Here is a 26,818-nt window from a genome sequence, read left to right on the forward strand (position 1 = left end):
TACATGTTGTTTTGATTATCAATAATTTTATATTTAAAAAGTGATACAAGGCCGTCTCTTCCTTCAAAGATGTGGATTGAGATATGGAAGGGAATGTACTCTCAAAACCCATCTATGATCTCAAAATAGTATCTTCTTGGCATGGTGATCCGAAATTTAGAGATTTACTGTGTTGCTATGATTCCTGTCTATGACATGATGATCATCAGTCAACCCTCTTTTCTCACATTTTCACTTTGTAGTTTTTTTAAAGTCACTTTGCAGACCTTTTAACCTCACTGAGGGTTGAAATTTTCTCTACATAAATTTCAGTGGCGGGTTGAAATTTTCCCCATATAAACTAGTTTAGCAGTTAAGTAAATTTAGGAGAAATTGCCTATGCCTGCATGTGCTTTGCTTTTCAGAAACTTTTAGTTGCTTGCTTTATTTTATTTTTATTTCTTTATTTTTATGTTGCTGAGTTTTATACATCTATTTTCTCACCTGCCGTATCCTAGGGGGCTTGGAGTACCAATAATACAGTGAGCCCACCTTCCTGGTCCCCAGACATTTCAGAAGGTCGGGACATTTTTAAATCCAGACAGCTTCCTGGCAGTGCCATTTGGAGCATCAAAGTGGTAAATAATTTGTATTTATATTCATGTATCCATTGCTATCTTTCTGCTATAGAGCCTACTAATGAAAACTATGTATAGATCAACTGAATTAATCTTCCATTTTATCACTGTTAACTTTGACTTTTTAAGAAAACTGTTAAAGTCTGAAGCTTTTAAATTACAAAAATATAAATTTATTAAAGCATACACGGAATGTGATGGCATTGCATAACTTTTGAATTTTATATGGCAAGATAATTTGCATTACCAATTTTTAATGAACTATGTTTTAGTACTTCACTATTTTTTGGCTATTGCTGTTAAATAGCTGTCAAGGAGTTACTTGAGTGAGAGAGAGAGTGAGTGTGTCTGTGTGTCCTGAAGACTGCTGGCAGTAAGGAGTGCCAGACTGAAAAGGACTGAGCTCTGGGCTGTTGCAAAGTGTGTTGCTGTGGAGACATTTTTCAAAAGGCATTCACAGTGACATATGTTTAAACTTAGAAAAAAACTATTTGACTGTCTTAGAAGGGGCCAGGCTACTGTCCCACTGATAGCTACCATCAAAAAAAACAAAGAAATTGAGGGCTTGTCTATACAGAGCAGCAATGCACACTTTAAGGGGGTGATTTCTAAAGCACACTAATGTGCATTAATTGTAGAGTTGCTAGGTGTCCGGTTTTTGACCGGAAGACCAGTTCGAAAAGGGACCCTGGCGGCTCTGGTCATCACCGCTGACCAGGCCATTAAAACTCCAGTTGGCGTGAGGCTGGCAGGCTCCCTACCCGGATCCTCATGACTCCTGGAAGAGGCAACATGTCCCTCAGCTCCTAGGCGCAGGGGTGGTCACGGGGGCTCTGCGCACTGCCCCCACCCCAAGCGCTGGCTCCACAGCGCCATTGGCCAGGAACCGCAGTTCCTGGAAGCAGTGACACATCCCTTGGCTCCTGGGTGGAAGGGTCAAGTGGCTCTGCATGCTGCCTCACCCCAGAGCCCGCACCCCAACCCCCTGCCCCAGCCCTGAGCCCCCTCCCACACTCCAAACCCCTCAGCCCCAGGCCAGAGCCCCCTCCTGATCCCCAAACCCCTCATCCATGGCCTCACTCTAGAGCCAACACCTCCCAGCCAGAGACCTCCCGCACCGTGAACCCCAGCCCTGAGCCCCTTCCACACTCCAAACCCCTCAGCCCAGAGCCCCACACCTCCAACCACAGCTCTCACCCCCTCCCACATCTCAACCCTCTGCCCCAGTGTGGTGAAAATGAGCAAGTGAGTGAGGGTGGAGGAAGAGCAAACAGAGGGAGAGGGCGGGGCCTTGGGGCAGGGCCTTAAGAAGGGGCGGGGCAGGTAGTGGGACAAGGGTGTTTAGTTTTGTGCGATTAGAAAGTTGGCAACCCTAATAATTGGCCAGTGTAGACCCTGCTGCTGTGCACTGAAAGTTCCCTAGTGTGCTTTAGCATAATGCTGTTTCAAACAGCACCACATTAAAGCACACTAGAGAACTTCTAGTGCACACCAGCAGAGTTTACATGGACCAGTTAACACACAACACATTGGCGTGCTTTGGAGATTACAACACCCCCACTCCTACCCCCAAAAAAATAAATAAAAGTGTATGTTACTGCTCTGTGTAGACATGCCCTTACTGGGATTATTACAACGCTAAAAAGAGAGAGAGAGAAAACTTAATGAAAAAATATAAAACCATAAGTAGGTTGATGTTGATTTCAATTGATTTATTTTCATCTCACTTTAATTATCATGCTAATTTGCTTTATTTTAATTTGATATTATCTTAGCTATTTCTGCTTGAAACATTAATTTTCAGCATAATGTCCAGCATTAACAGTGATACAGGTTTGTGCTATTTCTGTCACATTGTTAGTCTTGTGAAAATAAAAATACTGATGTGCAATCTAAAACACGCAATGTTAGGAATTTGTCCAAGCATTTTACTTCTAAAGAAAGTGAATCTTCTATGCAGTGTGTATATATTTTACACTCTATACAGAGAGGGGGAGAAATTAAACATTTCACTTGGCTACTTAAAGAAACTTTAGCCATCAACACCTCCTTCCTTATTCTTATTTCTAAAATGCTGTATGATTGCATTGCCTGACAGTGCACAGTTACTTTAATTTATAGTTCCAATAATATTGTTACTAGTGGAATATTTGGATTCTACCTTGCAATAACTATCACCACAAATTTCTATACCAGGGGTTCTCAATCTTTTTCTTTCTGAGGCCCTCACAACATGCTATAAAACTCCACAGCCCATTTGTGCCGCAACAACAGTCTCTCTGTGTATAAAAGTGAAGGTCAGCGTTAGGAGGTAGCAAGCAGGGCAACTGCCTTCGGGCCCACACCACAGGGGACCCCATGAAGCTAAGTTGCTCAGGCTTCAGCTTCAGCCCTGGGTGGCGGGGCTCAGAGCACTGGGCTTCAACCCCAAGGGTTGGGGCTTCGACTTTCTGCTGTGGACGCCAGCAAGTCTAATGTCAGCTCTGCTTGGAGGACCCTCTGAAACCTGCTTGCGTCCCCCCAGGGGGCTCTGAACACCTGGCTGAGAACCACTATTCTATATCTTCTATAAAAATAGGGGATGGTATATCTGAAAATACTATTGGCCCTATTGAGGCGATAATGTTACCTTAAATCCATGGAACTCTTATGAATATTAACGGAAGCTATTCACATGGGTCTAGAGCAGTGATCACCAGCCAGTTACTCACGATTGACTGGTCAGTCGTGATCTCTGGTGGTGTAGCAGTGCTGCTGCTAAGGCAGACTCCCTGCCTGCCCTGGCCTCACATCACTCCCGGAAGTGGCCAGTACAGCCCCGGGTGAAGGGCAGGGGTCTTCCTATATGCACTGCTCCTGCCTGCAAGCACCGCCCCTGCAGCTCCCATTGGCCGGGACCAGGGAGCTGTGGCCAATGGGAGCCGCGGGGGCAGTGCTTGCAGAGAAGGGCAGCAAGCGGAGCCATGTCCATTTCCCCCTTCTCCTCGCTGCAGGGGCCTGTTGGCCCCTTCCAGGAGTGACGTGAGGCCAGGGTAGGCAGGGAGCCTGCCTTAGCTGGCAGCAGCCACTCTGCACCACAGACCGGGAGCTGCCAGAGGTAAGTGCTGCCTGGCGGGAGGCCACATCCCAACCCTGAGCCCCCTCCCAGAGCCAGCACCCCATACCCCCTCCTACACCCTGAGCCCCCTCCTGCACCCCAAGTCCCAGCCCTGACCCCCTCCCAGAGCCAGCACTCTGTACCCCCTCCTTCACCCTGCCCCAGCCCTGACCCTCCTCCCAGAGCCTGACCCTATACCCTCTCCTACACCCCAAGCCCCTGCCCCAGCCCTGACCTCCCCCTCCCAGAGCCAGCACCCTGTACCCCTTCCTCTACCCCAACACTCTGCCACAGCCCAGAGCCCCCTCCTGCACCCAAACTCCCTCCCAGAGCTTGCACACTCGCCCCCTCCTGCTCCCCAATCCCCTGCCCCAGGCTCAGCCCAGAGCCTCTTCCCACATTGTGAACCCCCCAGCCCAGAGCCATACCCCCTCCCGAACTCCAAACCCCTATCCTTGCCTGTTGAAAGTGAGTGAGGGTGGGGGAGAGAGAGGGGGATGGAGTGAGTGGGGCAGGGCTTTGGGGAAGGGGTGGGATAGATCCCAGGTTGCCCTTAAATTCAAAAGGTGATCTTGGGTGTAAAAAGGTTGGAGACCACTAGTCTAGAGCAGCGGTTCTCAAACTGTGGGTCGGGACCCCAAAATGGGTCGCAACTCCATTTTTATGGGGTTGCCAGGGCTAGCATTAGACTTGCTGGGATCCAGGGCTGACACTGAAACACAAGTTCCACCCCCATTAGGGTTGGTAGAGCTCAGGCTCTGGCCCCCTCTCCTGCCACCCAGGGTGGCAGGGTTGGGCTTTACCCCACCCTGCACCCGGGGTCATGTAGTAATTTTGTTGTCTGAAGGGGGTCGCGGTGCAATGAAGTTTGAGAACTCCTGGTCTAGAGCATCTTCCATTGACATTAAGGAGAGTACCGTAGTTCAAAGGCAGTACGTGCCTTTTATTGAGTGAATTGTTTTGTCTTGGTATTTTTGGCATCTTAAAATAGTTTGGAGCAAGCATTCAGATAGAGATTGTAGACTTGTAGATATTTTGTGGACAGCAAAATTAAGTTAGAGTAGAGTAGCTGTTAACATAGATTTCTTCAAATGCATTTAAAACAAGGACAAATGCTATGTATCTAGTAGTAGAAAAGCATAGTAGGAAATCCGCTGTATTGAATATATACCTTAACTCTCATTGTATAAGAACAGAAGAAAAGGTCTAAGGTATGTGTAATCTGTTCAGATGTGATCTGAAAAATATCAGCCACAATTCTATAGAGACATAGCAAACAATAATGTTTTCCTCTTTTGGAAGTGATCAGTGAGTTTTCTATGTTTTCTTTTGCTTTGTTTTATTTTGTTTTTCTAGTTCAGTGTGAAATAAAAAATCTTATTCATGAAAGCCAAATTAATTAACAATAATAATGTCAGGTAATTAACATTTGAAAAAGTATGAAATTTACTCCTCGCCCTTCCCCCACCCCACCCCCAATTCGCTGTATTTAAATTCACCTCATCAGTTAAGGGATCCCAACTCAGCACTGTCACCAAGCATCTACAGATTAAACAAGGGTGGGAAAAAGAACAAACCACTAGCAATAAGTGTAAATATTACAAATAAAAATATTTTAGTATTATAAATAATACTTTCTTTAGGGTATTAAACAAATTAAACACTGAAATCTCGATCTTGTTCCGACTGAATCAGTGGGAGTTTAGTCACTGACCTCTGTGGGAGCAGGATCAAGCCCTAACAACTTTTAATGTCTGTGTGACTATTTACAGCAAAGAAGTGTAGCTACTGTATAACCAGTAAAGTGCCCACGCAACAGTCCTAACACACCTGGCTGTGTCTGAGCTGCATGTTCTTAAAGAATCGAACAAGAGGTAGAGTTTAGCTGGAGTACTAGGCAAGAGGGAGAAAATGTATTTCAATATTACCAGCTGTGCCTGTAGTAAAAATTAGTGTGTGACAGGTTTAAAGTACTTTTGTTGAAGGCAATCCTTTTTATAATGGTTGAAGACCACAGACAGAGGAAAAGGTTTTAGTCTGAAGTTAAAGGTATTCTACTACAATTTATGCAGAGATTTAATAATGGTGGTCTGGCTTGCCTATATCCACTTGAAATCACAGTTCTTCTTATTTATAATTACAAGGAAGTGTCCCTACACTAAAAGAGATCTGGGTTGTATTTAAATTGCTCTTGTATATTAAATAGGGCCGTGGATCAGGATTCGCAGGGAAGCGGAGACCACGTGGTGCGGCTCTTTCAGGAAGAGGTGGCAGAGGTAGATCAAAACTGAAGAATGGGATTGGGGCTGTTGTCACTCCAGGGGTAAGAACTTATCTTTTTAATCATATGTGTAGTTTGGTTCATTATTACAGCTCTCATTTTTTTAGAGAAATTTTGTATCTAAACAAAATAAGCAATGAGAAATAGTTTTGATAACATTCTAGTTTTCATTAAATGTAATTATATATTTTAGATAAAAATGGGGACTAACCTGTAGCTAATGGATCCAGAACAATTTTACATCATTTACATTCCCTTTTAAAAGGATATGGTTGAGGATCATTCTTTCCACTTCCACACATGGAGGTGACACTAATTAAGGGAGCTTTCCACTGGGCCCAGTAGACGTGGGGAAAACAAGACCTATACTGGATTATATCACCTTCTCTCAACCCTGTTATAATTCTCCTGAGGGTACTCCAAGGGTATTGGGGGTCTGTGATGAAGAGCTGTCCATGGAAAGCTCTTCTTCTTAGGGCCCCAATTCAGCAAAGAACATAAGCACGTCTCACTTTAGTTATGTGAGTTGTCCCATTGGCTTCCTGGAACTACTTATGTGCTTAAAGTTAGGCATGTGCTTACATACCTTGCTGAATAGGGGCGTAGCTGTTGATATCAACTTGAATATCCACAACTATCTTAATGCTACAAAGCACTAATTTACACTTATGGAAAAGCCTAATATTTTAATAGGAGTGCAGCCAATAGCTTTTACAGAAATAATTACTAAACATTTATAAAATTCAGTAGAAAATATGGTTTCCTTTTTGTCTAATTCTGTAGGTTGGTCTACACCAGGGATCTCAAACTCAAATGACCATGAGGGCCACATGAGGACTAGTACATTGGCCTGAGGGCTGCACCACTGACCCCTCTTCCCCGCCTCTTCCCACTCCTTCCATGCCCCCATTCCAACCCCTTCCCTGAAATCCCCATCCCAACACTGTCCCCTCCCTGCCCCTAGGGGGTGCAAGAGGGGTGCAGGGTGTGGCAGGGGGCTCAGGGCAGAGGGTCAGGGTGCAGGAGGGGTGTGGGGTGTGGCAGGGGGTTGTGGTGCAGCAGGGGGCTCAGGGCAGGGGGTTCGACTGCAGGAGGGGTTCGGGGGCGGGTCTGGCCCAACACACACCAGGGGCAGGGCCGGCTCCCTGCCTGCTTTGCCCCCGCCTTGCTCCGGGAAGCAGCTGGGACCTGGGGGAGTGGGGCACAGGGGTCTGTATGTTGCCCTGGCCGCTCCTTCAGGTACCTCCCCCAAAGCTCCCAGTGGCTGGGAACAAGGAACCGCGGCGAATGGGAGCTTCGGGGGAGGTACCTGGAGGAGCGGCCAGGGCAACACACAGACCCCCTGTGCCCCACTCCCCCAGGTCCGGAGCGGTGTGGGGGCAAGGCAGGCAGGGAGGGAGCCTGCCCTGTCCCCGATGCGCGCCGGCCCAGAGCTGCTCTAGATAAATGTTGAGGGGCTGCGGGGAGCTGGCAGGCCACAGAAAATAACCCTGCAGGCCGCATGTTTGAGACCCCTGGTCTACACATAGAAAGGTGAACATTTGCTACTAAATTGTATAGAATTTTTCCATGAAGGCCTAAAGCTTTATTCTATGCCCATTGAAGTTAATGGCAGCCTTTCAGTTTACTTCAGTGAGCACCAGATCAGACTCTTAAAGAAGACAGATTTTGCACTGAGATGTGGTGGCTATACAGTGGTAGCAAGGGGGGAGGTAGCAGTGCAAAGGCACCAGCCATCTCCTGCATCTGGAGTCTTTTTTCCACGGATGGGACTTTATAGCATTAGGAGATCATACCCCTTCAACCACCTGATGCCCCAGCCACTGTGGAGGGATGAGTAGTTGGCAGCTCCATATAGTCAAACTTGCAGAGTTTCTTGGTTCCCACTCTACTACTTCAGCTACTTTTTCTGCAGAAGGGTACAATTAGCCAAGGATTTTAGGTCCTACAATTTTGGATCACCTCAAAATTGTGATAGTTTGATCCTCCAAATTCTAAAGCTCAAATTCTGCCCTCTGGTGCACAGAAGTAGTTCCCATTAAGTTAGTAGGACTTGCCAGCAACACTTAACGAAAAATAATTATTCTTGTAGCTGTGCTGACATCAGTTAGCATTGCCTCAGAACGATGTTTGGACTGGTGAGCTGCTGCATGGGTTAAAAATAGTGTTTAAGCAGAAATGGCATTGTCAACATGAGGTTTATGAGGAATTCACTTTAAAAAAATCCACATTTGTCAACTCAAGTGGCAGTGGGGAAGAAAGGCAGGAAAAGAAAAAGATTCTTTTTCTCAAAGGGTTTTACAGAATCCTTTTGGAGAAGACACTATAAGTACTATTCCTGAAGGAGATGACACTTAGCCACGCAAAATGTTTTCATCCCTAGGACTATGTACTTCATCTTCCAAACTCTCACAGTCCCTATTGGCTCATAGCGCAAGAGTCCTGGTTGGATCATCTAAACTAGCAGAACATCATACATAGGGAGATTTGCCTATAGTCAAAACAGTTTAGCTGTTCATTAATGTTTCCTCCACAGTCTTGAAAAATTATGATAATTATTTTGTTCAACCAAGAGGCAGGGGAACTACACACCTAATTCATGAATCCAGGCAAAATAGTGCTACTCTTAATCAAAGGAACCTAGTGTAGTAGACCCCCTTCATTCAAATAAAAAACAAAGGATTGAAATATCACCATTTTTAGCCCTCTCCTTCCCTATATTTTTTTTTAAAAAGCTCTAATATGAGAAGTTGATAATTCAAGCATTCTATTTAGTGCTATACCAGGTGTGACTGAACATAGAAAAAATGTAGTTAGAAATTATTGTTCAAGCTTATGCATTTGAGAAATCCAGTCATAGTATTATGAATTTGTCAGATGTTAGTTGTCTTTCATAGATCCTTGGTCACTCTGATATGGCTCAGGAGGGTGACAAGTCTGTGTTGGATTTTAAATCAGAAAACAGTGAATTGTCTTGCTTTTCTGGGTTTATTTCCCAGACATAATCTTCTAATAAAGGTTTGTTGGTATCTTTGGCTTATTTTGGAAGCCTGATTTATGATTGTTTATTTATGTAACTAATTGTATCTCATTATTGAATCAGTATAAATATATGTAATGATGTAATTATGTGCAATTACAATGTAATATTGCATTTTTAAAATTCTTGCTGCATTTTGTGAAGACCATTTTATACATAACACATAGCTTTTTAAAGTCTGGCTCAGTTATTTGAAAATATTTTAATGAAATAAGTGTCTTCAGGTCTAAAAGTATGGGAAAATTGTTTAAAATAAAGTGAAAACATTGAGTTATGGAAGCACAAAAACACATTTTAAAAATCCTAATATCTGTCTGGGGGCTTTATGTGTGTTGCCTTCATATAATCTAGATGCTTAAATTGATTTTTGTTTTGGTTTTTTTGTGGGAGGAAATTTGCTTATTGGCTGTGGTCTAAATGTCTGTGCAAAGTTTTCAAACCAGAGTTAATTTTCACAATCACAGTATAAAACCCTATAGAAACCCATGAATGGGAACAGCTGCACAACCTTAACTGCTAGCCATCATTTCTTTAATACAACCGGAGTACTTATCTAAATCAAGTATAAAAAAAAAAAAGTAATATATAATTTGCTTGAGCTTCATTGTTCTTCAATTATGGGTATATACTACATCTTTAATATTAAAATGTGCTATTAAATGGGCTTTGTTTATTAATGAGCAAGAATAACAGCAAATTTAGCATATTCAGATAAACCTCTGTTTAGCACAAAGTGCATTTCTGTCAACCTGTTCACTGCCTTCCCATTTCCCCCATGTGGATCCCAAGATGCATAAGAGTACTATCTGGAGGAACGGGGAAGAGAGACTGCTGCAGAAACGTTTGACATCTTTCTTTGTGGTGAGCAAAAGTTAAGCAGAAGGGACCCTCCACATGATGAAAAAAATGGTACAATGTGGCCACCAGTGTGTAACTTCTGGCAAATGTGGATTTTACTGGTGATTACTTTGTATTAATAAACATTTGCACGGTTTCCTGATGAATACCCAGAAATATAGATCTTGAAACCAGCAAATGTTTTTTACAGTTTATGATAGTCTGTATATATTTATATTCTGAAATATTGTACTACTTGTTCAGTTCCAGAAGGACAGTAGTAAACAAGAGTGAAAAGTTTGTATCTTCAGCTATGAAAATATATTCATATGATGTTGTTTTTTGTAGGTCACAACCATGGATGTTTCATCTAACAAAGATGAGGAAGAAAACTCGATGCATAATACAGTTGTACTATTTTCTAGCAGTGACAAGTTCACTTTACATCAGGTTGGGATACCAGTTACTCTGATGGTTGTAATGAAAAAGGATTAAATGTCTTTGTTATGAGTTGAATTATCCAATGTACGGGTGGGGTTTTACTTTAGAGCAGCTGCATAGTGTTGGATGTTGTGTATTTGCCCATCTTTGAAAACTGTTCTTTCTGTTGTTCTAGGATATGTGTGTAGTTTGCGGGAGTTTTGGCCAGGGTGCAGAGGGCAGGTTGCTTGCATGCTCTCAGTGTGGTCAGTGTTACCATCCCTACTGTGTCAGTATTAAGGTAAGTACATTGTTACATTAAAATTATTTGACAATATTGTTTGCATATTGTACTTGAATAGCACCTCATTGCTTCCAGTTTTGTCATAATTAGGAGAGTGATTATCTTGTTAAATATTCTTCAGCTAATGTGACCATTATTTGTATGCAACTTGTGAAAAACTTTAATTAAATGTCATTTTATAGTATGCACTGCCTCAAGAGAAATTAACCTTTTTTCTAATTTCACAATCATAAATAGCACTTATTAATCTAGCTGTTGGTTAAAATAACATGTTAAAATATAAGCTTAAAATCTTAACACGAGCAGAATTTTTTTAAGAAAGAAATTATAGTGCAACTTCATTTGCTAGGGTGTCAGGTTTAAAAAGTTGATTCAATTTGTCTGTTGGCTGTCAGAATTGACAGCAACTAGAGTAGTTAATACATTTCAGATTCATTAGTCTAGGAGAGAACGTGAGAAAATTAAATTTGAATGGTATGAGATGACTTAGCAAGCACATAATAAGCTATTTACTGCAGCATATAAACTGTCTGTTGCTCATTATATAAGTGCAGTTATGTAAAATGTGGGTATTTTTTAAGATACCATTGGGTTTTACTTTGCTTTTACATGTGCTTTATGAAATGCTGTGTGCATTTTTCATGAGAATATAATTTGGTTCTGCATTCAGATGATACTCTTAAATTATATTTTAAATAACTTCAAATGGATGATTTGGTTCTACTCACTAAAACCCCAGTGTTAGGCCTCACAAAGAATTTGGAATGAAACAGGATTTTTAATGAGTTCCATCTTGGCTTTGCTACAGGCAAACGTATTGTTGCACTTCCCCATGAGCAGCCTGGGAAAGAGCTTGTGACTCCCATGTTGCTCCGAGGGAGTAAACTGCACTGGTAGAGACCCCAGTACAGCATATGTTCCCAGAATGCTGCCGAGCTATGCAGGCTGTCACACTGTGGTGTCAGAACCTACACTCCAGCCAGTCCCTTCCCGTTCTGCTACTTTCCCCACCCACCTGCGCAAGTAGGGGATATATAGCAGCTTTGCAAAGCTTGCTTCCCTTCCTTTGTTGCTACCAGTGATGCAGATAATCAGCACAGGTGCAGCATCTCTTTACACCTCTACCTAGCCAGATCAGCAGTGGACCCAATGTTTACTATATTGAAATAAATGTATACAACATTTAAAGCCTCTACAGTTGTTTGGGAATAAGTTGCACACTGCCTTCCTATCTGCAGATTACTAAGGTGGTGCTCAGTAAAGGATGGAGGTGCCTGGAGTGCACAGTGTGTGAAGCCTGCGGGAAAGCTACAGATCCAGGAAGACTGCTTCTCTGTGATGACTGTGACATCAGCTACCACACTTACTGCCTAGATCCCCCACTGCAGACAGTTCCCAAAGGAGGCTGGAAGTGCAAATGGTGTGTTTGGTTCTGGTGTCAGAAATATTTACTGTTGTTTCTTTTTCATTTCACTGTATTTAAAACTAGTATTAAAATATTTCAGCTAAGTATTTCCAATGTCAGTTTAACCATAATTTCTCTTTTAATTCAAGTAATGTTTGAGGGCAGGCATATATTGAACAAAAACACCTACCAGATTTCTTATTTGATCAGCCACAATTTAATGTGGAAATCATTGTCTTCCATTAATACTGTGTATTGTGCCAAGGATGCTGCAAGTGTAAACAATCTTACTTTGAACCCAAGACAATAAAGACATTCTTGTTTGTGTTTTGCAGGTGTGTTTGGTGCAGACACTGTGGAGCAACTTCTCCTGGTCTAAGAAGTGAATGGCAAAACAATTACACACAGTGTGCTCCTTGTGCAAGTTTATCTAACTGCCCAGTCTGCTTTCGCAACTATAGGGAAGAAGAGCTCATTCTTCAGTGTAGGCAATGTGATAGGTAAGAGTTTCTAACATTTTGTGAAATTATTTTCTATGAGTCACATTTTACGCTAATGATGCAACATGGTACGGATGGGAGGAAGGGTTGTCCTGTGGTGAAGCCAGCTGAAGTGGGACTCAGAATTTATTAATTCATTTTCCAGTTTTGCCACAGATTTCCTGTGCGAGTCTGGGCAAATTACTAAATTTCTCTGTATCTTGGTTCGCTATCTTTAAAAGTGATATTTGCTTACCTCACAGGGTTGTTATGAGTATAAATCTATAAGTACTTGACAGAGTATCATATAAATAGATAAGAACAAAACAGACCATCACATATACAGGCAAAGCAATGCTAAAAAGTGTCTGAACACAAATATAGTTTTCCTTCTTATTAAGGGTGATAGATAATGTAAGGGAGTGTTTACAGTATTTAAACACATGTACAGGAAAAAGCATACATAGAGAACATGGATCATCATTGTTTCTTCCTAAAATAATCAAACTATATAAATATTTCCTTTATTTATTATTACCTCAAAAACCATATACTGATATTTGGGTCTCTTAAATGTTAGCCATTTCCTTTAAATTTTATTCCCCCTCCCCCATTTAATTTCTAGATGGATGCATGCAATCTGTCAGAATTTAAACACAGAAGAGGAAGTGGAAAGCATAGCTGATATTGGTTTTGACTGTACCATGTGTAGGCCGTACATACCACCAACAAATGGTAAGAGGACTTTTGAAACCGATGACTTGGCAGCTGTGCACAATGCAATACAGTAGGTTTGGGAATGTTTTTATGGTTCTGTGCTATGGTTGGTAAAGTCCTCGATCATTGCAGAACGGAGGCTTTCCAATTATTAGAGGCTAGTTCTTTAGCACCCCATAGTGACTGACTGTAGGAGCGCCATTGCAGCATCAGAAAAGATTTAGCAGATTGTCAACGGTTGAGTTATGTGATATAGAGGGGGAATATGACCAGTTTGTTGAAGATGGGTTGGGTTAATATCCATAAACCCTATGCGAGCCGGAGATCTGTTTCAAATCATGGTGTTGGGAAGATGAAACACGGCTCAACTTCCCAGCTGTGAGCTGGGAAAAAAGAATTCATACTCCTTAAAGATATTTGCACAAGAATCTCTGCTTCCAGTTCCAGACAAGGCAAACCTCTCTGAACTTAACACTTTCAGACCTTCTGAGGTAGCAGTAGTGGTATCCAGAGTGTACGTGACCTTTTCTCTATCTTCGACAATTACACACTGCTAATGCCACCACTTCCGCCCCCAGAACTTTGTAGCCAGTTCCTTCTTGACTACCATCAGTGAAAGAACTCTCTGCTGGAGTAGCATCCAAATCACTTAACAGCTGCAGCCATGCTCTCTCCATATTACAGTATTGCCAACCTGAAGAGATAAAAAATCATGAGTTGGACTCCCTTAAGAGATCAAAAGTCATGAGTCCAATCCCCGAAAATCATGAGACTGTTCCAAAAATAATGATTGAAAAAAAAATGAATTGGAGTACGGGGGGTTGTCTGTCATTTGATTTTTGAACCCCTCCCCGCACCCATCCCTTGTGTGCGTGAGCAAGTGAGACAGTATTGTCAAACTTCAATCTCTCGAGTTTATTGGGAAAGTGATTTTGGTCTCTGCTGAAGGAGCTCTCACCTCCACGTCTGCCCATCCCCACCCCAGCAATTCATTCTGCTCCCCTCAATCCAGACTGCACCCCATCAGTTCAGCTCTCCCGCAGTCAATTCCCCATGTCCCCTGTCCCTCAGTTCTGCCTCCCATCAGCTACCTCCCCCCCCTTAGTTCTGCCCCCCAGCTTCACCTGTGCTTTTACTGGGGTTCTTCAGCCTCTTTTCCCAGGCCTCGGAGGGCTGCAGCAGGTCCCCTTCTTCCCCTTCTAGGCAGAGAAGGAGCAATTCCTTCCTAGGCTGGATGTTGCAGGTGTGGGGGAGGAGCAGAGGTGCCCTCCTGTCGCTCACAGGTGATGGGGGAGGAGGGAGTGGAGCTACCCTGGGCTCTTTACATTCTTCCTTCCCCCTGCCCTCCTGTGAGAATGGCTTTGGGCTGCTGAGAGGATGGAGGAGAGCTCTGCCTGGAGCAACACTGATTGGTTATTCTGCCCCAGGAGGCTGGCAAGTGAGTCAGAGAGCCAATCAGAGGGCTCATATTAGCTAGAGGACTATAGCTTCACATCTTATCACAAGACTGGCTCCAGTCCCAGCCAGAATTATATCATGTGAAAAAATTGCACAAGTTGGCAACACTATTGTCTTATTACCCATTCTTTTATAGGACTGACTGACTGATTTCTGCGGCTGATGGTTCTTCTCTTCCTTTGTTGTTCTCCTTGACCACACTGCAGCCTTTGGCATTGTGGGAAACCATTCTGTCTTCTAGAACCACTCCATAATTGTGCAAGTGTGTCTGCTTCTCTCCTGCCATGGTTCTCCTATATATTGAACCATTTTTCATTTGTCCCTGGTGGCAGTGAAACCTCTGCTCTAGAGCTTGTCTTCGCTGCTAAAAAACCTGTGATTTTATTTCGGGATAACCGTCACGTGTGAGCTATCCCAAGGGAAAAACACAGTGAAGACAAGGCACATCAATTTTACCATGAGATAAACTTGCTAAGGTTAGTCCTATATTTCCACCTGGAGTTGACCGCAGAAAGCATACCTTGCAGTAAAACTAAAGTGCCTTATCTTCCCTATGTTTTTATCTTGGGGTATCTCAAATGTGTTAGTTACCCCGAGGTAAAAAGTACCGGGTTCTTTTAGCAGTAAAGATAAGCCCTAAGGCTGCTCTTCTGGAAGGTTAAATTTGCAACCTTCTGCTTTGTTCAGTCTAAGGCTATGTGTATGCTGCAGAGTTTTGTCAGCAAAAGGCAGCTTTTGGACACAAAACAGTGGAGGTGCACACACTGCAATGCCACTTTTGGCAACAAAATTCTTCAGTTTTGGCAACAAAATAAAACCACCTTGACAAGAGGCGTAAAGCTTTTTGTGGCAGACTTAAAGCGGCAAAGTGTCAGATGCTGCTGTTTGTTTTATCGCCATAACTGGCCTCCCCCAGTATCCCACAATGCTCGCCGTGACCGCTCGGTTTACTGTTTTGAACTCAGCTGCCCTGCCGCCATGCGCCCCTCTCCTTTCAAAGCTCCCGGAAGTTCTGACAGCTGAGTATGCAGCTCAGCTCCAGCAACAAAGAGCAAATCATTAACATGGAATGCTCCTGCTCTATGAACAAAGAGGCAGGCAGGCAGGGCGGATGTGTGTGTATGTGAGAGACTGCTATACTGGCAGAGCCAGGGAGGGAGGCTGGGGCTGATGTCGGGGGTCTCCTCTTCCCCTTGCCTTGGGACTTGCTTCCCGCAGCTGTCTGAACTTAAAGACAGCATGCCGACACACTCACTCTTCCCCAACACACACTCTGTTTCTGTTTCTCCCATACACGCACATGCTCCCTGTCTCACCCTCTCTCCCCTCCTCCCTCCCACCCCCCACACTTGAGTTGAAAAGCGGCTGACAATCTAGTAGGGTGCCTGTGGAATGATGGGACTGAAAAAGCTGCATCATGTGATGGTATACCTTCCCCATAAGGCATTACAAACCCTTCCCAAAGCATCCTGCAGCCAGTTGCACAGTGGGATAGCTACCCACAGTGCACTGTTCTCTGTGTCGATGCAAGAGGTGCTAGTGTGGATGCGCTCTGCCAACACAAGGAGCATAATGTGTACGTGCCATAGCAGTTTAATTAAAGCGGCATTGCTTTTGGCGACAAAACTCTGCAGTGTAGACATAGCCTAACTGCTCTCTCGGTCATCCATCTGTACTCTGAGCTTAATTACCTTTTTTCCACTGATACTCAACTCTACGTATCTTTCACCATCCCTAAAGACTCCTCCCTAAACACCTTCTTTAGTTCTCCCCTTCGGCAAGAAGAATATCCTTGAAGACCATTCCATTTCTGTCTCCATCCTCAATTCAGATCTGCCATTTCTCTCTATTATCTGTATTAATCTTCTTATCTCAGTTATCTGTAAATCTGTCTCTTGCCACTGTCAAAACATAATTTGTTTGCGCAACTTCCTTGACTTTGTCTCTAGAGACTTCACCTTTGCCATCAACTGTTTGACTATTGCACCTCTTTCCTAATTGACCTCCACAAGCCCCAAGTCTCCACACTGCAGCATGTACATGAATACCACTGCCCACTGTCTTGCTTATCAGTGAAATATACCAAATCACCCCATCCTAAATCACCTCTATTTACTTCTGTTCCAGTTCAAAATTGCCCTTTTTGTTTTAAAACACTCTGTGGACTAGATCAGTTGAGCTCATATGTGAAGTCTGACTCTACTGACCTTCCCACTCCACTCATTAGTATCTGCCTGCTTCTGTCCTTTCCTGTAGTCTCACTGGAGCTACTTTTGCCTTTCCTCCTGCGGCGTTCCTGTTTTCCCTCTATCTCATCACTTCAAAGCCCATTTCCAAATTTCATCTTCAAATGTATCTTTTCTTCCTTACTTTTTCCTGTTCACTTTTGACTCTTGTGTATGTCACTTAATTTCTTTCACTGTTGGGGGATTGTTGATTGATTACTTTAAGTTATTAATCAAAGTGCTTAGCTAATTATTTTGTGATTTTCACCATTTAGCATTCTCAGATGGTCTGTAATTCTGGCATAATATAATTAAAGCTTGTATAAATGACACTGACAGAAAATAAAGTTGTGTTGCATAAGTGTATTATTCAGTGATATTTTTAAGGGAGTCTTGTTGATTCGTTCAGGCCAAACTTTCACTGGTCTCAATTTTTTGAATATTTTCTATGAGGATTATTCTCTAGATTCTAAATATTTCCCTTTTTATTAATCTATTCTCTATTTTGATAAGAAAATTAAAATAAAAAGCTGCTATTTCAGCAACTTATATGTAAACACATAAGCTGACTTCAAGATCCATAATTGTGTGTATGCAGAGATAGGTGGTTTCTTGTGTAGCTAGGTCCCAAATCAAATAGAGACAACTACATTCTCCTCCATTTATTCCTTCTGCATGGCCTTCTAGGGTTGCCCCATGTAACATTTCATTCTGGAGGTCACAGAAACCTAGATAACAGGAAAGGAGTGGTCATAAATGTTATATTAAAATAATATGGGGAAAAAGTACTTCCAAGCCCCAAAATAGTATCCCATAACTGTGGATCTCCTTGTTTGTTGTTTATACAACACCACAGGTGTGCATGGTGCTTTACAATCCTTGGTCTGAGCTGGTGACAGTCTAAATCAGTCACAAGAGCAGACACTATCTCTGCCATACTTGGTAGATAGATGTTTCCCTCAACCCCCTAGCATCATTTCCAGATTGAGTTTCTGCCAGTTCACTTTTATTCATGTTCCTATCTTGAAAAATGGTCTAACTGCTCCATCTGAGTTTTACAAGAGACCTAGAGTAGCATGTTCTCTGTATTAGAGCCTCACTTGCTCTCACAATAGCCTCCCATACACATTGTACAATAAGACTGACAGGATAGAGCCCTCTGAAATCCCACATGAGGTAGCTCTTGGGGACAATGAATGATTGACCAGTGCAGTCCTCTGGGAATTCTTTGGAAGGAAAGGAATCCCTGTTCTGTGATACCACCCAGCCCAGCCATAATGTACAATCAGGTTGGCAAAACCTTGCTGTCACCAGCCAACTGCTTGACACTGTAAAAGATTCAGTATACTCACCTGCTCATTGTCCATTAATAGGAGATCACAGCCAATGTAGTCTCCCTACCATACTTGGGTCTGGGAAATCTGAGTGTTCCCGATGGCCCCAGAGTTGCTTGTTAGCCATCTTTTCAATGATGTTGGGAATGCAACCAGAGTAATCATTTTATTTTTAAGGTTCCAGGCATGTGTTGCCAATAATATAAAAGAGACTAAAAAAAAGTTTAAATGAAAATTAGTTGACATTGTCACCTTAAATCAATTCTGCACTATCCCAATAAATGAGTTATTTGATTTTATTTCAATTCACTTAATTTTATTTTTCAGTACCTTCCTCAGACTGCTGTGACCCATCAATTGCATCTCAGATTGTTTCAAAAGTAAAAGAACTAGGTAATTTTTTTAAAAATGTGTAATATTTTGATTATCTAGAATAATTTTAGGTGATATTTTTATTTGGAATATAGAGATTGTTTTCTCTATGATTTTATCATAGATGCACCACTAAGAATCTTTTATCATTATAAAAGGTATAAGGTTTATTGTTTCCCTTGTCTCCCTTCTCTAGATCTTCTATTATTTGTCACACCCAGTTTGTTACAATTATCTTAAATTAGGCACTGAGCCTGCAAAAATTTAAGCACGTGCTTAACTTGAAGCTCATGAGTAAACAATAAATAATCCCATTGATAACAAGTAATCTCATTTTAATCATTGGGGCTATTCATGTGCTTTAAAATTAAGCATGTCCATAAGTGATTGAAGAATCAGGACCTTAGCCTGTAAACTGCTTAGGGCTTTCTGTGTTTGTAAAGTGCCTAGTACAAGGTGGGCCCAATCTGGACTGGGGCCTGTGGGTGCCACAGCAATTACTGTTGTTTGTGTATACTAGCACCTGGAGGTCTCAATCCGGCCCCATTATGTTTGATGCTGTACTTGCATATAGTAAAAGTCGGTACCTATTACAAGGAATTTCCTGTCTTAAAAAGAGTTTGCAATCTATAAAAAAAAAAAATGATACAACAAAACTGTTGTACAATACAATGAATAAAAATGTTGCTGTAACTATTTGGGTTATTTCTTCACTAGAGAAATATCTTTTTAATAAATGATTATATGCACAAACCACCTGTAGATGGGCCCTTTTGGGATGTTGTGTAAGAAGACATTTTTGTTCATTTGTTTAAAAGGAGTGAATGTTACTGTTTGTCATATTGAAATATCTGTAAGAGCTATGTTGTCCAGACGGTATTTAATTAGCCTCACTGGTGATTACCATTATTGAGCTGTTTGCCTTTGTATCGCCCCTGAATGAAGGTTACCAAACTTGGACTCTGCTGATTGCCAGAGGAAATGAATTTGAGTCAAGGATCCCTGCCTACATTGAGAACTAGGGACTGTCAGCACATGCTTATCACCACACCTTAATAGCCCTGTCACGTCACTGGAGAGAGGCAGTCTCACAGGTTTCAAGAAACCTGGGTTCAGTTCCTGGCTGAGAGTTTGTCTACAGTTGAAATGTTGCAGTGGCACAACTGCAGTTGTACCACTGTGGCGCCTCAGTGTAGACACTGCCTACACCGACAGGAGGGGCTCTTCCATTGGCATAATTAATCCGCCTCCCCGCTAAGTGGTACCTAGGTCAACAGAATTCTTCTATCGACCTAGTGCTGTCTGCACCAGGGATTAGGTCAGTTTAATTACGGCACTTTTTTCACCTCCCACAAGCAACGTAGCTGGTCTACCTAACTTTTTAGTATAGACCAGGCCTCACCCACAGACTTCTTATCTGACTTTGGGAAAGTAACTTAATCTACCCTGATCTTCAGCTCCCCTTCTGCAAAATGGGGGATAATTCTTCCCTACCTCACAAGGGTTTTGTGAGGATAAAATCTATTAATTGTCATGAGACATTCCAATACTACCATGCTTGAAGACCACATCAGTATCTAGATAGACAGGTGGCAGAAACCAAAAATATAAGACTGGTCTAGTTATATGAGTATGTCAGGAAGGAGTCCAGCTCTGGATACCTTTTGAAGACATCAGCTGCTGTAATGCAACCATTCTTTTTAATGAGTTCTTGCAGTGTGTCATGTTGTGTTACTGTATTTGACATTACACTGTAAATTATAAAGCTTTGTCTGTAATTTATAAGATAGTGTCAGGTACCTCTGTATTATTTATACTGATATCCTTCAAGTTCTAGTGCTTAGAATCTGTCATGCTTTGACATTTATGTGAATGGTTAACTCTTTAAAGAAGTGTTCAAATAATTCATCCAAGACTTGAGTCAAAGTATAAAGAGTTTTATATTCCTGTTATGATTCATGTAATTTGTATAGACCCACCGAAGACATATACCCAAGATGGAGTCTGTTTGACAGAATTGGGGATGTCTCAGTTACAGAGCCTCACTGTTACAGTGCCAAGAAGAAAACGGACAAAACCAAAGCTTAAATTGAAGATAATAAACCAGAACAGTGTAGCGGTGCTACAGACACCACCAGATATCCAATCAGAGCATTCCAGAGATGGAGAGATGGATGACAGTAGAGGTAATGGTCAGTATGTGGCATGTTTTCAGTTTGATATTTGTTGCAATACATGCATATATTTGTACATGTGGCTGTATTTTAAATGTATTGTTTACTGCTCATATAGGTGCTTCTGTTTCACTCTCATGCTAAATGGTTAAGATGGAGTAACTGTGCGAAACATGATTTTCAGTGTTGGTAGCTGTCCATTTCAAGGAGCTGGACCTTCCTATTACTTATGTTCATGTTTCATCTATTCCATAGGCACTGACTCCGTGGGTGCTCCAGCCCCGGAGCACCCACGGGGAAAAGTTAGTGGGTTCTCTGCACCCACTGGCAGCCAAGCTCCCCTCACCCCCCGCTCCACCTCCTCTTCCACCTCCTCCCCTGAGCGCACCGTGCCCCTGCTCCTCCGCCTACCTCACAGCGCTTCCCACTGTCAAATAGCTGTTCAGCAGTGCTTAGGTCATTCCAGGAGGGAGGGGGAGGAGTGTGGACGAGGCGCACTCGGGAGGAGGCGGAGAAGAGGCAGGGCAGGGACGGGGACTTGGGGAAAGGGGACAGAATGGGGGCTGGAAGCGGGCGGGGACTTGGGGGAAGGGATGGAATGCGGGCAGGGCAAGGGCATGCAGGGCCGGGGGGGCAGTTGAGCACCCACTGGAAACAGTGGAAGTCGGCCCCTATGAACTATCCCATACAGAAACCATGTCTTTAAGACTAACAGCAGGGGCAGCACAGAAGGTCTAGCTGCCCTTCCATAGGACACCAGCGCTACAACTGAAAATTTTGCACACTATGGGGAGTACACAGCGCACTCTGAGACTCTCAGCCCCAGAGCAAATGCTGTTAGAAAGTTGTAGCCCCAGGGCTTAACAAAGAGACATCCAGACTTCCTGGCTTCTTTCAAATGTGATGCTCAAAAGTAAGGGTGAGATGGCGTAAGAGGGTACTCAGGGATAGTTGAATTTCTTGTTGGGGGTGTCTCAACTCATCCTTCTCTAGATACAAAGAGGATCTGGGGAGGGCATGGAATTGCCATTTCTGACAGAGAAGAAGTTGTTGACCCCAGTCGGAAGCAGCACATTCTTTTACTTCCCTGGCCAAGTGAGCTTTTGTTTGACTCCATAATCCCAGACAGGACAGAAATTGGATTGGAAAATGGATTGTATCTGGTTTAAGTGGAGTTCACTGTATATCCTGATAATTGTATTGTGGACTGTCAAGTTAATCCTAAACCTGAGGAAAGGGTTACTAAATACAGGTGTGAAAGTCAGGAAATAAATTACACAAGTGTCTATTGAAAGTGGAATGCAGCCACTTTCCCCCACCTCACCACACTCTGAAATGCTTTCTGTTTATGCAACATTGTCTTGCTGTTAATCAGATTAAATGTCATAAGAGGCTTTTTGTAGATATAGAGAGTTCTTGAGATAAAGTGATTATTTAACTGTAGTATGGTGTCATGTTAAGTTGTTGATATAAGTAGCAAGGCAGTTGTTTGAGTGGCATATTTTTAATCGTGATCTGTTGTTGGCTGGAAGAAATGTGTATTTCTGGATGACAACTCTGCTTTTCTGGCACAGTGGAACTTTCTAACATTAGAGTAAAGCTTGTCTGTGTGGGAGACAGAGCTTTCTCAGGGGCAGACCCAAGACCGTGGAATGAACTCTCAAAAAACTGAGGACCATCCCAAACCTCACCACCTTCTGCTCCAAGTGCAAGGCTCACTCTTTTGACCTGCCTTCTCTACAGAAACAGAGAGCAATGTGTACATTTAGCAAACAAACAAGAAAAACAACTCAAAATAGAACCCTACCTAAACAAAATACTACATTGCACACATAATTACCCCTTTGGGAAGAAGATGAGAAAGAAAACAAACTGAATATGACAGATGTTAGTCACATCACTTAAAGCGCTACTTCAGAGCCCTCAGATCCTACAGTGATGAGGGAAGTATAAGAAACTCAATAGAATAGAGCTATGCAGAATCACAGATTCATGTAGATGGAACATTTTACCACTATACACGCCCTTGCATTGTCAGTTTATCACAAGGAAAATCTAACTCTTAGATGTTTTTGGAAATTCCACTCTATATAGGCTATATGCAAGCATTTTCCTCCTCCTTTTTGGTTTAGTTTATAATTCTGTCTTTTCTCCAGAAGGTGATCTTATGGACTGTGATGGAAAATCAGATTCCAGCCCAGAACGAGAAACTGTGGATGATGATTCTAAGGTGACAGAAGGAGCTGATGGGGTCAAAAAGAGAAAGAGAAAGCCATACAGACCTGGTAGGGTACATAATGTAGAGCATTTTGTATCAATTTGTTTGTCACGTTTAATTTTTCTACTATGTAAATATTCTATTAATTTAGAAATAGGAAGGCTAAACAGCATGTTTAGGAAAGGCTTCTTTGGGTGGTTCATTCCTCATTGTGCAATGTAGTAGTTTCTTCTATTATGGTTAAAAGTAATTTACTGTCTGATTATCCAGGTATGTTTTCTCAGGTTGCTGCACAGCAACAGTCCTGCCCTTCTGCTGTAAGTACTGGTTCACAATTCAGATTTACAGCCAGTTATGGATTATTTAACTTGAGAAAAGAAAGCACTGTGCTTTTCTAATTGGATATATATGTTGCAGGTAAACGTACATGTATGCTGTATTGTATAAAAATGTGTATCTATGGCTCAATGAAGTATGTGTGTGAGGCTTTTTGCTTCTTTAAAGAGAATACTTTTGTAGGTATCTACTACCTGTTTTCTGAAGTGTGTGATGAGTAGGGCCCTACCAAATTCTCGGCCGCAAAAAACGCATCACGGACTGTGAAATCTGGTCTCCCCCATGAAATGTGGCTTTTTGTGTACTTTCACCCTCTAGTATAGTATAGAGTAAAAGTATACAAAAGTCAATAGTGTTCCTCAAACTGAGGGTCCTGACCCAAAGGAGACTGCAAGGCTATTGTAGTGGGGGGTCGCGATCTTGCCACTCTTACCACTGCACTGCATTCAGAACTGGGCAGCTGGAGAGTGGCAGCTGCTGGCTGGATGCCCTGCTCTGAAGGCAGCGCCCCGCCAGCAGCAGCCCAGAGGTAAAGGTGGCACACTATAGTGTACTGCCACCCGTACTTCTGCACTGCTGCTGGTGGCGGCGGTGCCTGGACAGCTGCTGCCACTCTCCAGCTGCCCAGCTCTGAAGGCAGTGCAGAAGTAAGGGTGGCAATGCTGCGACCTCCCTACAATAGCCTTGTGACCCCCGCTTGGGTTGGGACCCCCAGTTTGAGAAATGCTGACTTAAGAGCCATTGTGATCATGTAGACCGACCTCCTGCACAATGCAGGCCACAGAATCTCACCCACTCACTCCTGCGATAAACCTCTCACCTATGTCTGAGCTATTGAAGTCCTCAAATCGTGGTTTAAAGACTTCCAGGAGCATAGAATCCTCCAGCAAGTGACCCGTGCCCCATGCTACAGAGGAAGGCAAAAAACCTCCAGGGCCTCTTCCAATCTGCCCTAGAGGGAAATTCCTTCCCGACCCCAAATATGGCGATCAGCTGAAACCTGAGCATATGGGCAAGATTCACCAGCCAGATACCCAGGAAAGAATTCTCTGTTGTAACTCAGATCCCACCCCATCTAACATCCCATCACAGGCCAGTGGGCCTATTTACCATGAATATTTAAAGATCAATGAATTGCCAAAATTCTATTATCCCATCATACCATCTCCTCCATAAACTTATCAAGTTTAATCTTAAAGCCAGATAGGTCTTTTGCCCCCACTGCTTCCCTTTGAGGGCTATTCCAAAACTTCACCCTTGTGATAAGGGTAAGTTTTTCATACTGTCTGAACATGGTTCAGACTCGTATGCAATTCAGTTGTCAGTTGTTGGGTGAATCAATCACCTTGCATTTATTGATAATCTTTGTAGTTACAAATACTTATTGGACAATTGGAGCAAAAATATTTCCCTGAAGTTTTAAATAAGGATGGGGTACGGGACGGGATGGAAACAGCATGTTGAGAGCTCTTTTTGTTTAGAATATCACCAGGTTCAAACATCACTGGGATTTTCAGTCTCTTAGCATCGAATTTTTAAGTTCTCGACCATATTGACTTCATAGGCACCGACTCTGTGGGTGCTCTGGGGCTGGAGCACCCACAGGGAAAAATTAGTGGGTGCTCTGCACCCACCGGCAGCCAAGCTCCCCTCCCCGCCATCGCACCTTCCCCTGAGCATGCCACATCCCCGTTTCTCCGCCTACCTCCCTGCGTTTCCCGCCCAGGCGCTGACAAATTGGCAGCGTTAGCACGCTCTGGAAGCGGGGGGGGGAGCGGGAACGTGGTGCGCTCAGAGGAGGAGACGGGGAAGAGGCAGGGCTGGGGCAGGGATTTGGGGAAGGGGTTGGAATAGGGGCAGGAAGGGGGCGGAATTGGGGCAAGGCCTTTGGGGAAGAGGCGGAGCAGGAGTGGGGCTGGGGGCAGAGTGGGGTTCGAGCACCCATGGTAAAGAGGGGAAGTCGGCGCCTGTGATTGACTTTACAAACTGCATCCTTCTGATAACACAGACTTTTGGCTGCAGTAAGGGTTCCATGCTGAGAGTCCTAGACAATTGTGCTATCAGAGGTAACTCAGCCAGTGGCCCCCCTTACTCTAAAGCTAATTTGCACACAGCAGTTTTATGGTTGTCTGAGGGACACTGCACAGAGGGTGGATTACCTTGTCCAAATGACACAGTTCTTCAAAATCACCTAGCCAAGAACCCCAAATACACTTTACCCCTCATTGCAGCACACATCCCCCATTTTGCCCCCCACACAAATCTTCTAACTCAACACAAGTCTCACACAAATCAGCACTCTACCTCCCAGCACAAAACAACCCTCACATAAATCAACACAACTCTCATAGAATATCAGGGTTGGAAGGGACCTCAGGAGGTCATCTAGTCCAACCCCCTGCTCAAAGCAGGACCGATCCCCACTAAATCATCCCAACCAGGGCTTTGTCAAGCCTGACCTTAAAAACTTCTAGGGAAGGAGATTCCACCACCTCCCTAGGTAACGCATTCCAGTGTTTCACCACCCTCCTAGTGAAAAAGCTTTTCCTAATATCCAGCCTAAATCTCCCCCACTGCAACTTGAGACCATTACTCCTTGTTCTGTCATCTGCTACCACTGAGAACAGTCTAGATCCATCCTCTTTAGAACCCCCTTTCAGGTAGTTGAAAGCAGCTATCAAATCCCCCCTCATTCTTCTCTTCTGAAGACTAAACATCCCCAGTTCCCTCAGCTTCTCCTCATAACTCTCCCAACATAACACACACATTCGCCAACCCTCACTTATACTTACCCGAAACACATAGCAGCTACATGTCATCACCAGTACCAATATAAATGTGCTTATATTGGTGTAACTTACGTATAGGCGTATGGGAAAGAGAATAATCCATACCAGTAAAAGACACATTTTATACCAATTTAACAGTGTCCACACTAAGGAGATGTACTAGTATATCAATAAAAAATTGACATCCATAACCAATGTAGTTATACCCATGTGTGTAGACCAGGCCTTAAGGAAAATATTTCTGTGTTTTGAAGAAGTCCTTGTATGTGGGCAACCAAAAAAATGTCCTCATGGCTTTTTCTTTGTTTCCATTTTTATCTGGGAATGTAATCTGCATCTGCTTGTATTTTTTTTCTTTGATAGGTATTGGAGGATTCATGGTACGCCAGAGAAGTCGTACAGGGCAGGGTAAAACTAAGAGATCTCTCTCCAGGAAAGAGTCTTCCGGCTCTGTTTCTGAGCAGTTGCCTAGCAGAGAAGATGGTATGTACTAACATTTATTTGTTTGTAAATTATTGCCAATGCTTAATTTAGAAAAATGATGGAACTAGTTTTTTATCTGTTGCTGTCAGGAGATTATTGCAGTGGAAAAATGGTTACATGATTAATGTTGTCACCTCATTTTATGAATTTGGCTGCTATACTAATTCATTTGTATTTACAGCAGTGTCTAAAATTCACAAAAAGACAGAACTAGAAATGTCCTGAAACACTA

The 26,818-nt window shown here is 43.0% G+C and overlaps 1 protein-coding gene across 19 annotated transcripts in view; it reads left to right on the forward strand.

Annotated features, from left to right (window-relative positions):
• KMT2C (lysine methyltransferase 2C) overlaps positions 1-26,818 on the forward strand; it is a 336,413-nt gene that overhangs the window by 228,313 nt on the left and 81,282 nt on the right. For 12 of the 19 annotated variants that reach the window (XM_073334588.2, XM_073334594.2, XM_073334591.2 and 9 more), the window contains 12 exons: positions 498-617; positions 5,921-6,037; positions 9,825-9,896; positions 10,221-10,322; positions 10,489-10,593; positions 11,835-12,016; positions 12,337-12,501; positions 13,106-13,215; positions 18,542-18,607; positions 20,560-20,778; positions 22,917-23,045; positions 26,467-26,586. In XM_073334588.2, the coding sequence (XP_073190689.2) occupies positions 498-617; positions 5,921-6,037; positions 9,825-9,896; positions 10,221-10,322; positions 10,489-10,593; positions 11,835-12,016; positions 12,337-12,501; positions 13,106-13,215; positions 18,542-18,607; positions 20,560-20,778; positions 22,917-23,045; positions 26,467-26,586 (1,507 nt within the window). The remainder of the gene's footprint in view (positions 1-497; positions 618-5,920; positions 6,038-9,824; positions 9,897-10,220; positions 10,323-10,488; positions 10,594-11,834; positions 12,017-12,336; positions 12,502-13,105; positions 13,216-18,541; positions 18,608-20,559; positions 20,779-22,916; positions 23,046-26,466; positions 26,587-26,818) is intronic. The other 7 variants (XM_073334592.2, XM_073334605.2, XM_073334596.2 and 4 more) reach the window with 5 other exon arrangements.

The sequence above is a fragment of the Lepidochelys kempii genome, chromosome 2, assembly GCF_965140285.1.
Source record: "Lepidochelys kempii isolate rLepKem1 chromosome 2, rLepKem1.hap1, whole genome shotgun sequence".
Taxonomy (NCBI): domain Eukaryota; kingdom Metazoa; phylum Chordata; order Testudines; family Cheloniidae; genus Lepidochelys; species Lepidochelys kempii.